At 64.0% G+C, this 12,198-nt stretch overlaps 1 protein-coding gene across 1 annotated transcript in view; it reads left to right on the plus strand.

Annotated features, from left to right (window-relative positions):
• CRB2 (crumbs cell polarity complex component 2) overlaps window positions 1-11,983 on the plus strand; it is a 22,970-nt gene extending 10,987 nt beyond the window's left edge. The window contains exons 5-13 of the mRNA XM_032418877.1: window positions 611-796; window positions 1,021-1,134; window positions 3,832-4,707; window positions 4,803-5,311; window positions 5,881-6,046; window positions 6,820-7,606; window positions 8,437-8,553; window positions 9,139-9,256; window positions 10,892-11,983. Of these exons, the coding sequence (XP_032274768.1) occupies window positions 611-796; window positions 1,021-1,134; window positions 3,832-4,707; window positions 4,803-5,311; window positions 5,881-6,046; window positions 6,820-7,606; window positions 8,437-8,553; window positions 9,139-9,256; window positions 10,892-11,116 (3,098 nt within the window). The 3' untranslated portion in view covers window positions 11,117-11,983. The remainder of the gene's footprint in view (window positions 1-610; window positions 797-1,020; window positions 1,135-3,831; window positions 4,708-4,802; window positions 5,312-5,880; window positions 6,047-6,819; window positions 7,607-8,436; window positions 8,554-9,138; window positions 9,257-10,891) is intronic.
• The last annotated feature ends 215 nt before the right edge of the window (window positions 11,984-12,198 follow it).

Raw genomic sequence — 12,198 nt, forward strand, 5'->3', positions numbered from 1 at the left:
GCGTGTGCGTGTTTCCGCTGCCTCTGCTGGCCAGGTGTGTGTGTGTGTGCGTGTGCGTGCGTGTGCGTGTTTCTGCTCCCTCTGCTGGCGGGGTATGTGCGTGTGCGCGTGCGCGTGCGTGTTTCCGCTCCTTCTGCTGGCCAGGTGTGTGCGTGTGCGTGTGCGCGTGCGTGTTTCCGCTCCCTCTGCTGGCCAGGTGTGTGTGTGTGTGTCTGCTCCCCACGGGCGCAGTCTGGGGCGGCGGGGAGGTGTGCGCCGGGGCTCACCTGCCCTCGGAGCATGTGCATGTAGCTGCAACTTCTCTGAACTTCACTTTTGCGGGGATCTGCAAAATAGGGCTGATCGTAGCCCCTGCTCCTGGCGTTGTTGCGAGGAGGGTAAAGGTGTAAAGCCCGTGAAGCCTTGACACATGCAAAGTGCTCAGTAGTACTAGCAATAATAGTAATAGCACACTGATGAAGGTGCCATGGTCATTCCTACCGTCCTCGGTGCGTCTGTCCCTCACCGTATCGGTGAGCATATTCTGAGCTGTCGTTCCAGCCTGGCCGCAGTGGAGGGGGGCTGCCCGGTGACCCCGTGTGACCTGCTACCCACGCGCGCGTGCCCCCAGGCTACAGCGGCCAGCAGTGCGAGGTGGATGAGGATGAGTGCGAGTCGGGCCCCTGCCAGCATGGGGGGCAGTGCCTGCAGCGCTCAGACCCAGCGCTCTACGGAGGCGACCGGGCCACCTTCCCCGGCACCTTCAGCTTCCGCCACGCTGCCGGCTTCCTGTGCCGCTGCCCCCCCGGCTTTGAGGGTGAGTCTCCTTCCACCCTTCCAGGGAAGCAGGTCCACCAGGGTGTGGATGCGGGGGGAGGGATGCCAGGGCTCCGCTTGAGGCCTGGCCCTGTCACATATGTGCCACCTGCCTGAGTCAGCACGTCTCACTGGGCCTCAGTCTCTATAGCTCTAAAACGGGCCCTTCCAGCTCCAGTCTGGTTCTGAGGGCCCAGGTGGGAACCCCGGCTGGCCCTCTTGCAGGGGACGAATGTGGCGTGGATGTGGACGAGTGTGCCTCACAGCCATGCCTCAACGAAGGCCGCTGCCAGGACCTGCCCAACGGCTTCCGGTGCCACTGTCCAGATGGCTACACAGGTGCGGGGGGGTGGGGCGGGATGGGCACCGGGGCAGGGCAAGGGCAGAGTCGGTGGGCCTGGGGTGAGAAGCTTCCTCCGGCTGATGCGTGGAGGCTGGATTGATGGGGACAAGGAGAGCAGGAAGGAGGTGGGTGTGCTGGTTCGGGTGACAGCTAAGAGGGGCTGAGCGGGGACCCGGGCTTTGGAGGTGAAAGGGGAGGGAACTAAGTGAGTTGAGAACTATTTAGGGGGGAAACTCTGGAGGCCCTGGGGGTTAGTCCAGGTATGAGCGGGAGGTGTCAGTGATGCTTCTGCCCTGGGTGATGCTTGGTGTCCGTACTTGCCCATACTGAGTCCAGGTGTCTGTGGAGCACCCCCAGGGAGGAGCCAGGGTGGGGGCTGGTGGTCCAGGGTCTGGCGCCCAGGAAAAGCCAGAGACCGGGGTTCAGGAGTGCAGTCCTGGCAGCTGGGGCCATAGGTGGCCAAGACTGTCCAGGAGAATGTGTGGGGTGATGGGCAAAGAGAACCCTAAGCACCTGACATCCAGGGGCCGGGCAGAGGCTGAGGGGCCTGCGGGGAGAGGACAGAAGAGGTAAATGGGGGCATCACAAATAGAAGGGTGAGCTTGACCTCTAGGAGCTGGGGCCTATGGGGCAGGAGTTGGGTTGCAGAAAGCCTCTCCGTGCCTTGGGCACAGCAGATGCGTAGACACGCAGACACCCTTCCACGGACGCTGGTGAGCCCAAAGAACTCGTCACATCCTCCTCGAGTGTCCCTGCCCCCTCTGGAATGCGTGCGACACTTCCCCCGTGCCCGCCCGCATTCCTGCTTGGGCACACGGGCTCCTCTCCCTGGCAGGCTTCCTGGGCACTGGCTCCCCCCCCGCCCCCCAGAGCAAGGAGGTGGCGATCACCACCCTCCCTCCCACCTCAGCGGCCCAGACATGCTGGGCTCAGCGGCCCCCGCCCTGGGGTGGCCGCCTGGAAAGCCCATCGTCTGCCCCCGTGGGCTGAGACCCCCTGAGTCCTGCCTGGGAGCGTGGTCTTGCAGGCACCACGGCGGGCCCAGCACGGCGTGCGCTGCCCCTGAAGAGCCTTTCTGTGCATTTCGTTCCCTCCTCACTGCACCCCTACGAGGTAGGGTTCTTACAGATGAAGTAACGAGGCTTGAGAGAGGGGGTATCACTCCCTACGGTTCACCAGTGTCAGCCAGAGCCCAGCTCCTCCCCCAGCTGAGCTCAGCTGATGGGTGACAGGGAGGTCAGATCTGAGGTCAGGGCCCGGGAGGGGAACCCCGACCGTAGGGCTGGGCTCCTTGCCGCCGTCCACCCCCATCCTCCCTTTGGGTCGTGCCGGCCTGGGGGAGGCCAGGGCCTGGCATTCCTGAGCCGGTTCTGAAGGAGGCGGCCGGTCAGGCGGGGAGCTCTGCTCCCCCGGCCCACGACCCGCCCGCCACTCTTGGCCATCTGTGGGGAAATGCGATGGGGCCGTGGGCTCTGTGGACTTTCCTGGGGGGCCTGTGGCTCCTGGCAGGTACGCAGGGCTGGGGCCTTGGGCAGGATGAGGTGTGGCCGGCTGTCCCCAAAAGGAGGCTGTGGGGTTTGGGGGCTGACTGGGGTCAGGATTCAAATCCTGGTGGCTTCTCTGGGCCTGGGCTCCTCCAGCTGGGGTATGGTGGGAAGGGCTGGCCTTGGTGGTTTTGTGGAGGCTCTGGCTGAGCTGGGCTTGGGCTGTGGCCTCTTGACCCAAGCCGGGGCCAGAGCACCTGGTGTGGGAGCTTCTGGAGGGGAGGGTGAGGTGGCCCCTCCACAGTCAGCAGGGGGTGCTAGGGCAGAGGGACTGGGGGATGGAGCCTAGATGCATACATCCACCCCACTCCCTCCTCCATTTTGGCACTCTGTCCACAAAAGCCATGCCAGATCCTTTGCTGGGCACCAAGAACATATTGAGGCCTCCAGAGGAGATCTCAGCTGAGTAAACAGATAATTTCAGTACAGGGTTCTGGGGAGCTGTGTCTGGGAGTGGGCAAGGAGTTGGGAGTGACACAGAGCTTGGGGTTGGAAATCAGAGAAAAAGCCTCCTAGGGGCCTGGCCCTTTGAATTTGGGCTTTGCAGGATGACTAGGAGCTTGACCAGCAGGGTAACTGAGGAGAAGGCATTCCAAGCAGAGGAAACAGTATGAGCAAAGCCCCAGGGGAAAGTTTTCCAGGAAATGCTTGGGGGAACAGGCAGTTCAAGGTCTGGAGGGAGCGGGGTTGAGACTTGAGGGCCTGGTAGGGCCCAGCCCCTGAGGGATGTTGAGTGCCAGGGTGAGTGAGTGGACCTTAAGCAGCAGGGGAATCTGGCCAGGTGATGCTTTAGAAATAGGCCTCTGGCTACTTGAGGAGATGGATGGTAGAGGGGTTGAAGGTAGAGGACGCTAGACCGTGGACCTGTGAGCTGGTGAGACAGAGGTGGGGTGGGAGAAAAGGGGAGACCAACGAGTGTTTAGGGGATTGAATCCATGGGGCACAGAGACCCACCAAACATGGGAAAGGAAGGGGTATCTTGGATTCCAGCCTCCAGGGACTTTAGGGGACCACGAGAAATCCTTTGGGGATTGGGAATTGGTTCAGTTGCTAGGTGCTGAGATCCCCATCCCAAAAGGCATGTAAGCTCTGCCTTGAGTGCTTCGTTCTTGCCTTGAGTGCTGAGCTTTGGCGTGGTCTCTCCCGAAGGCCTGGCATGTCAGGAAGATGTGGATGAATGCCTGTCGGAGCCCTGCCTCCATGGTGGGACGTGTGATGACACCGTGGCGGGCTACGTCTGCAGGTGCCCGGAGGCCTGGGGTGGGCATGACTGTTCTGTGCGGCTCACCGGCTGCCAGGGCCACACTTGCCCACCGGCTGCCACCTGCATCCCCATCTTCAAGGCCGGCGTGCACAGTTACGCCTGCCGCTGCCCACCCGGTACCCACGGACATTTCTGTGGCCAGAATACCACCTTCTCTGTGGTGGCCGGGAGCCCCGTGCAGACAACCGTGCCGGCTGGCGGCCCCCGGGGTCTGGCACTGAGGTTTCGCACCACACTACCTGCTGGTGCCTTGGCCACTCGCGCTGACACCCAGGACAGCTTGGAGCTGGCACTGGTGGGGGGCACACTTCAGGCCACCCTCTGGAGCCACGGCAACACCACCGGGCTTACCCTGAAGCTGCCGGACCTGGCTTTAAATGATGGCCGCTGGCACGGAGTGGAGGTTTCGCTGCGCCCGGCCGTCCTGGAGCTGCGGCTCTGGCATGAGGACTGCCCTGCCCGGCTGTGTGTGGCCTCCGGTCCTGTGGCCCCAGCTCCCATGGCTTCCGAAGCGCCGACGCCTGCCAGGTTCTGCTCCACCCAGCTGGGTGGCACAGCCTTTGAAGGCTGCCTCGAGGACGTGCAAGTGGACGGGCACCTCCTGCTGCCCGAGGACCTGGGCGAGACTGTCCTCCTGGGCTGTGAGCGCCGTGAGCAGTGTCAGCCTCCACCCTGTGCCCACGGAGGGGCCTGCGTGGACATGTGGGCTCACTTCCACTGCAAATGCCCCCGGCCCTACAGTGGTCCTACATGCGCTGATGGTGAGGAGCAAGGCAGGTGGGCCCCCCTCCCCGGGGCAGGGAGTGTGCCTTCCCCTAGCCCACAGGCCTCACCCCGACACCCTCTCTCCCTGCAGAGGTTCCTGCTGCCACCTTTGGCTTGGGGGGCACCCTGAGCTCTGCCTCCTTCTTGCTCCACCAGCTGCCAGGCCCCAACCTCACCGTGTCCTTTCTCCTCCGTACTCGGGAACCCGCTGGCCTGCTGCTCCAACTTGCCAACGACTCGGTAGCTGGCCTAACAGTATTCCTGAGCGAGGGCCAGATCCAGGCTGAGGTGCTGGGCAGTCCTACTCTGGTGCTTCCTGGGCGCTGGGATGATGGGCTCCGCCACCTGGTGACGCTCAGCTTCGGGCCTGACCAGCTGCAGGGCTTGGGGCAGCAGATGCACGTGGGTGGGAGGCTCCTCCCTGCTGATGCCGAGCCCTGGGGTGGGCCCTTCCGAGGCTGCCTCCAGGACCTGAGACTCAATGACCTCCACCTCCCGTTCTTTCCGCGGCTGCTGGGGAACTCAAGCCAGCCCAGCGAGCTGGGCAGCAGGCAGTCCTGGAACCTCACCATGGGCTGTGTCTCCGAGGACACGTGCAGTGTGAGTTCCCCAGGAAAAGGGGTGGCTCCCTTTCTCAGGGTCTACCCTGCATCTCTGGGGGTTAGCATGTCCTTCTGGTGAGGAAAATGGCAGGAGGTGAAGCACTCTGCCCAAGTTCCCACTGTAGAGAGTGGCAGAGCAGGATTAATCTCTCTGGCCCAGCTGCTCTTGCCCTCTGTGGGCCCCTTACCTCCCTCCCCAGTCTTGGTGTGAGACAGACACCCAGGCCCAGGCAGAGGGCTGCCTGAGCCTTTCTGTAGGAGCTGCTTGGGGGACAGGGACGTCCTTGGGTCCATGGACAAAGCACCAGCCTTGGCATTGGAATGGCCTGAGTGTGAACTCTGGCTCCTCTATTTCCTGCCTGGATGAGCCAGGCAAGTGGCTTCTCCTCTCTGAACCTCAGTTTCTTTATCTGTAAAATGGGGACAATAGTGACTTCCTCTCTATGTGTTTGTGAGGAGTTAATGTGTCTGTAGTAGGTGCTCAGTGAAGAGCCACTGCAGTGATGGTTATGGTGGGATGATGCTAGCCCCAGGCCTGAGCCAATCCCTGCCCTGATTTTTCTGCAGCCTGACCCCTGTCTCAATGGTGGAATTTGTCTCGTCACCTGGAATGACTTCCACTGCACCTGCCCTGTCAACTTCACGGGGCCAACGTGTGCTCAGCAGCTGTGGTGTCCTGGCCAGCCCTGCCTCCCGCCTGCCGCCTGTGAGGAGGTCCCTGGTGGCTTTGTCTGTGAGTGTGTGCTCCGGGCAGCCCACATGCTGGGTTCTGGACACCCAGGCTGGATTAAGCCCTGAGGGCTCCTAGGCAGTGGACCAGCATGCCAACAGCCCCCAGTGTGGGTAGGCCACTGCATCCAGAGGGACAGGTTTTCTGGAGGAAGACAGCATTCACCAGGTTTCCAAGGACAAGTAAGACTGACTGGGCATAGGGGAGGACATTTTAAGGAGGGGCAACAGCATATGCAAAGATCCTGGGGTTTATAAGAACAACTGAAACACAGTTACGGGTGTTGGAGTCGAGATGTTGCCAGGAGGGGCCTTGAGAGGTAGGCCAGGCAGCTCAGAACTTTTTCCCAAGGGCAGTGGGGAGCCGGGGGATGGTTTTAGGCAGGAGAGGGACATGATCAGCATTTTAGAAAGTGACTGCATTTTATTAAAATGCACGATCAGCATTTTAAAAATCTGCATTTAAGAAAGATGACTGCAGTGAATAATGAGCCTCAGTGATGAGACTGAGCAACTCCACTGAAGAGGGAAGGGGGCAGAGGCATTATTATTGCCTGGTCTGTGACCTGGAGGGTAGGGTGGGTCTCCCCAGCGCCGCCCGAAGCTGGTTCCCGGAGGTAGGGAATTGTGAGCAGTGGAAGCCACGGCGGTGGGGGCGATGGTTCCCGGCATCGAATGATGGGTGGGTGGGTGTGCCCCCCTCGAGATGGGCGGGGGCCGTGGGGGTGGCAGGTGTGTCACCCGTGGGCCCTTCCCCGACGCTCCCTCTCCCCGCAGGTGTGGCCGAAGCCACGTTCCGCGAGGGCCCCGCGGCCGCCTTCAGAGGGCACAACGCGTCGTCGGGGCTGTCGCTCAGCGGCCTGTCGCTGGCCTTCCGCACGCGCGACTCCGAGGCCGGGCTGCTGCGCGCCACCGCGGGCGCCCACGCGGCCGTCTGGCTGGCGGTGCGCAACGGCTCGCTGGCGGCCGGCGTGCGCAGCGGCCCTGGGCTGCCCGGGGCGGTGCTGCCGGCGTCCGGGCCGCGCGTGGCCGACGGCGCCTGGCACCGCGTGCGCCTGGCCATGGAGCGCCCGGTGGCCGCCGCGTCGCGCTGGCTGCTCTGGCTGGACGGGGCGTCGGCGCCCGTGGCGCTGCGCGGCCTGGCCGGCGACCTGGGCTTCCTGCGCGGCCCCGGCGCCGCCCGCGTGCTGCTGGCCGAGAACTTCACCGGCTGCCTGGGTCGCGTGGCCGTCGGCGGCCTCCCACTGCCCCTGGCGCGCCCGCGACCCGGCGCGGCCCCCGGCTCCCGAGAGCACTTCTCGGCCTGGCCCGGGGCGCCCGCCCCACGCCTCGGCTGCCACGGCGCGCGCGTGTGTGTCCCGTCGCCCTGCCTGCACGGCGGCGCCTGCCGCGACCTCTTCGACGCCTTCGCCTGCGCCTGCGGCCCGGGCTGGGAGGGCGCGCGCTGCGAGGCCCGCGCCGACCCGTGTCGCTCGGCACCCTGTGCTCGCGGCCGCTGCCACTCGCGCCCCGACGGCCGCTTCGAGTGCCGCTGCCCGCCTGGCTTCGCGGGCCCGCGCTGCAGGTGCGGACGGCCGGGGGGCGGCCTGGGCCCCAGGGGCCCGGTGGGTTCCCGGGGCAGGGGCGGGGGGGTGGGGGGTGGGGCACCCAAGTCCACGGGCTCCGCAGCCGCAGCTCTGGTTCTGTGGACCAGCCACTTCCCTTCTCTGAGCCTCCGTGCCCTCGTCTGTGAAATGGGAACGGCAGTCCCCTAGCGTTGCCAGATAAAACCCAGATAAGTTTGAATTTGAGATCAATGACGCTCTTGTCTGGGAGTGGGGGGTAGGGGATGGGGGATCTCAGAGCTAGATTTGGAAGCAAACCTGGAGGCTTCCCTGCCTGGCCGCCCTCCACCCATGCTCATCCCCATTAGTCCCGTGAGGATGGCGGGGCCAGAGTGAGCTGGGTGGAGGCATTGATGCTCCCCCTTTTCAGTCTGGTTTTGACTCCCCGCTCCCTTTGGAGCCAAGCTTATGGAGGGTTGTCTGGCAGAGGCGTGACTCCCCCACCCCCAGGAGGAATGTCAGGCCCAAGTTTTATGTTTAGGAACATGCTTGTGTTCCAAGGAGAGTCCTGACATCCATCAGCTTCTCAAAGGCCTCTGAGCCTGGGGAGCCGGTCCCATCCAGGCTCTGTAGGTTGTACACCTTGTTGGGGGTGGGGCTGGAGCCGCCGGACAGCCCTCTGCCCCCTCCCTTCCACCTCAGATGCCACTTCCATGATCGCTATCAGGGTCCATGGCAGGTGGGCCCTGAATCCCACAGCTCAGGTGGCCAGTGGTAGCCCCAGGGGCGGGGGGCCAGGCCAGGTCCCCAGCCTGCTGTCCATGGTGCAGCCTTTGTGCTTTCTCCCCAGGTTGCCTGTCCTGCCGGAGGAATGCAGCCTGAACTTCACCTGCCTCAACGGTGGCCCCTGTGAGGGTGGGCCCCAGGGGGCCAACTGCAGCTGCCGGGGGGGCTTTGCTGGCCAGAGGTGGGCCTGGGACCCGGGCGGGGGGGGGTCCTGGGTCCCCTCCAGGCAGGACAGGCAGGGTGGGGTGTGGATCCTTGCTCACCTTCTCAGCCCTCACCGTGCCCACAGTGCCAGACGGCCCACCTCTGTCGCTTGAGTTCTTTCCTCCCGGGGTTCCCAAGGCCATCCTCTGTTACGCCGTCACCGGGGGGGAGGTGGCTGCCTGGTGGTGGTTCTGAGAGCCTCATCCTCAGCCCACCTGCGTCGGGACTGCCCAGGGAGCCTGTAAACGGGCAGGTTCTGGGCCCACTGCGGAGAGAGGGCATCCCCATCCCCAGGCAGCTGCCCTCACACAGGCTCCCCGGCGCTTCTGACTGGGCGGGCGTTGTCCGTCATGAATGCTGGGGCAAGGGGCGGGTGGTGGTGGAGGTCACAGTCGGCCTCAGTCACCCAGCAGGGCCCTGCCGGGCGGGAACCATGCATGGTGACCGTGGAAGGACACCTGTGTGTTTGGGGGGGGGGTGTTGAGAAGCTGAAGCAGATGGGGGAACAAGAGGCTGCACAGGAGGGAGCAGCTTTCCAAGCCTCGCCTTCTCTGCTTCCCAGGTGTCCGATCCCCTGTGAGGCCAACCCCTGCTTGAACGGTGGCACCTGCCGGGCTGCTGGTGGGCTGTATGAATGTATCTGCAGTGCCAGGTTCTCAGGCCAGTTCTGTGAAGTGGTGGTGAGTGATGCCAGGGGGGCTTGGCGAGCGCCCTGTTTTGGACTTTAGTGAGATGATTTTGGGGCTGGGGGGCACTAAAGCCCTTGTGGTGCTGTTTTCCTGGACCAGCCCTGTCGTGGGGTGGGGAGTAGTAGGGAAGGAGACTCAGGGCGAGCCCGGGAGGCCCCACCATCTCTCAGTGAAACAGCTGGGCTCTGCCAAGTCCTCTCTGGGACCAGGACTCAGGACCCACAGGATCCTGGAATTCTGGGATTTCGGCTGGTGGATACAAGAGCCGGTAATCTCCAGTGGTTTGTGGGCCAGGATTCGAGAGTAGGAAGATTTGGAGAGGCCGCGATTCTGAGCCAGAGCAGCCAGGGAGGCTCAGCTGAGCAGGGGCCCAATTGATGGGGGCCAGCAGGTAGCTTGAGCTTGAACCTCCCCCTGACCCCCCTTCCCACCAAGGGGCGGAACCGGCGCCACAGGCCCAGTGGGCAGTGAGCCCACCTGGGTGCTGGTGGGAAGCCTGGGGAGGAGCCTTGATCTCCACAGGCTTCTGGCAGCCCCAGTCATAAACCCGCAAATCCCTTCTGCTTCTGGGGAATGTTTCCTTTCAAGTTGAACTTTACAGCCTCTGCCCCCCCCCCCCCCCCCCCCCCCCGCGCCCCAGCCCTCCTCACAGGGCCAAGGGAGGAAATGGCTTTACAGCTCTCCCAGAAGGATCCAGGGGTGGAGGCTGGGGATGGCCCATTCCGAGCTGGTATGAACTTTTCTCTCCAGTCCAGGATACCTTTCCTCCTTCAGGGCTGGGTACTGGGACTTGGGACCCAGGTCCCAGTGGGCCGAGAGGCTTCACAGGACAGAGGGAGGGCCGGTGAGTCTGAGACCCTCGGGCTCTGGAAGCTAGGAATTCTGTGATTTGGGGGCTTCAAAGTTCCAGGCCTTTGATGGGGGCATCCTAGTTCTGTGACCGGAGATGGAGAGGTTTCCTGGGCTCCCCAAAGCCTGGTCTCAGTCTCCCTAGCCGGGCAGACCCTGGTGGATTCTGAGCTCACCCTCAGCCACGCGACCCCCCCTCCGCTCCTGCCTGGTACAGGCCACCTGCCTGGGGAGCCTCTCCTACCTACTGCTGCCCGAGAGGCCTCCCACTGGGGTTAAGCGTGGTCTCCACAGCCACTAAGAAACCAGACCACCCTTTGCGATGGGGAGGGATCAAGTCCCCACCGCCTCAGACTGGATGAGTTTACTACAGGGAGGCTGGGTGGCAGGGCCCAATTTGGCCAGGGAAGGAAGGGCCTGCGGCTGGAATTTAAGGCTGAAGGATGGTGGCGTGGGCATGGCATGGGCCCTGGGGGCAGACGGAGGAGACTGCCAGTCCTGGCTTGCTGGTCACGTGTCTGGGGAATCTGGGCAAAGCGTCTGTTTTCTCCTTTACTCCTTACCGAGTGCTACCAGGCAGGCCCTGCTCTGGGCACTTGGAATTTACTGGTAAACAGAATAAAGCAAAGATTCCTGTCCTCCCTCTCGGGAGTGAGGGAGGACCCCCACCCCCGTTCACTAGACCATTGTGAAGTTTAGGTACCACCCCCCCTCCCCCGCCCGCCCGCCCAGGCACGGACCCCGCGGCCCCAGCCCTCATTACCGCATCTCTCGCAGAAGGGCCTGCCGCTGTCCCTGCCCTTCCCGCTGCTGGAGGTGGCCGTGCCCGCGGCCTGCGCCTGTCTCCTCCTCCTCCTCCTGGGCCTCCTGTCAGGGGTCCTGGCAGCCAGGAAGCGCCGCCAGTCCGAGGGCACCTACAGCCCCAGCCAGCAGGAGGTGGCCGGAGCCCGGCTGGAGATGGACAGTGTCCTCAAGGTGCCACCAGAGGAGAGACTCATCTAGGCCTGCCCGCCTGCCGGCTCCAGCACCCATGAGGTCCCAGATGATTTCTACCCGAGGACCCCAGGAGGCCGCGCCCCGTGGCTGGCCTCCTCCCGCAGCCGCGGGGCCCAGGATGTCTGCCGGTGAAGCGTCGCCTTAGCTGGCGGCCCCTGCCTCTGCCCCATTGTGGACAGGAGAGGGGAGCACTCAGGGAAGCCGGGGCGGGGGGCTGGTGAGGCCGTGCCCTGCACCACTGGCCCTGCTGGCTCTTGTCTCGGCAAGCACACCGCCGTGCAGGGGAGAAGCACCCGCGGGCACACACGGTGTCCCTGGGGGACGGGGCTCGTGGGCATGTCCGTGTCTCTGCCGTGGGTGCACGCGGTCCCACGGAGGGGCGGCTGGGCTGGGGGGAATCCCCTTCCCAGCCCCCCAGCTCCGGCATCTTCTGCAGCTCTGGAGGCTGCCCCCATGCTGGAGGCAGCTGGGAAATGGGGGGGGGGTCACGAGCCCGCGGCCCCAGAGACGGGACGCGCGGGAACACAGAGCGCTCCAGGGCAGATCTGCAGGAGCGGAGGACCGGCTGCCCGGAGCTGTCGCCCCTTGCCGGGGGTTGGGGGGGGGTGGCAGCCTCTGCCTACCTCACGGGGCAGCTGTGAGGATCAGCGACGGCAATGGGGAAAGAGCTCTGGGCCTCAGTGCCGCTGGGCTCTCTGGGTCACCTTTTTAGGTTTCAGGAAGGGTTGTCAGCCTGGAGCTGAGAGAAAGTGGGGGAAGGGGCTTTCCTGGGGGGGGGCAAGAAGGCCAGAGGATGAAGGAGCAAACCACCTGCCCCCCTCCCCCAGCCCTGTGCTGACCACCTCATTCTCCAGCGCCCGTCACCTCTCTAAATGGCTGTGTATGTGTCGGGGTGGGGGTGGGGGTGGGGGGTGGGATTCAGGACTCGCAGGAAGCCCTCAGAGTTGTTTGCTGAACTCAGCAAATGTTGGCACTGCCTTTGTCGGGGCCGGTCCTGCAGACAGACACGGATGCAGAGGAGGAATGTGCTTTGCTTCCAGTCCCTTCCCTGGCAATGCCATCACACTGATCCCAGAGGGGCATCCCCC

Source organism: Phoca vitulina, unplaced genomic scaffold (assembly GCF_004348235.1).
Source record: "Phoca vitulina isolate PV1807 unplaced genomic scaffold, GSC_HSeal_1.0 scaffold21, whole genome shotgun sequence".
NCBI classification, from domain to species: domain Eukaryota; kingdom Metazoa; phylum Chordata; class Mammalia; order Carnivora; family Phocidae; genus Phoca; species Phoca vitulina.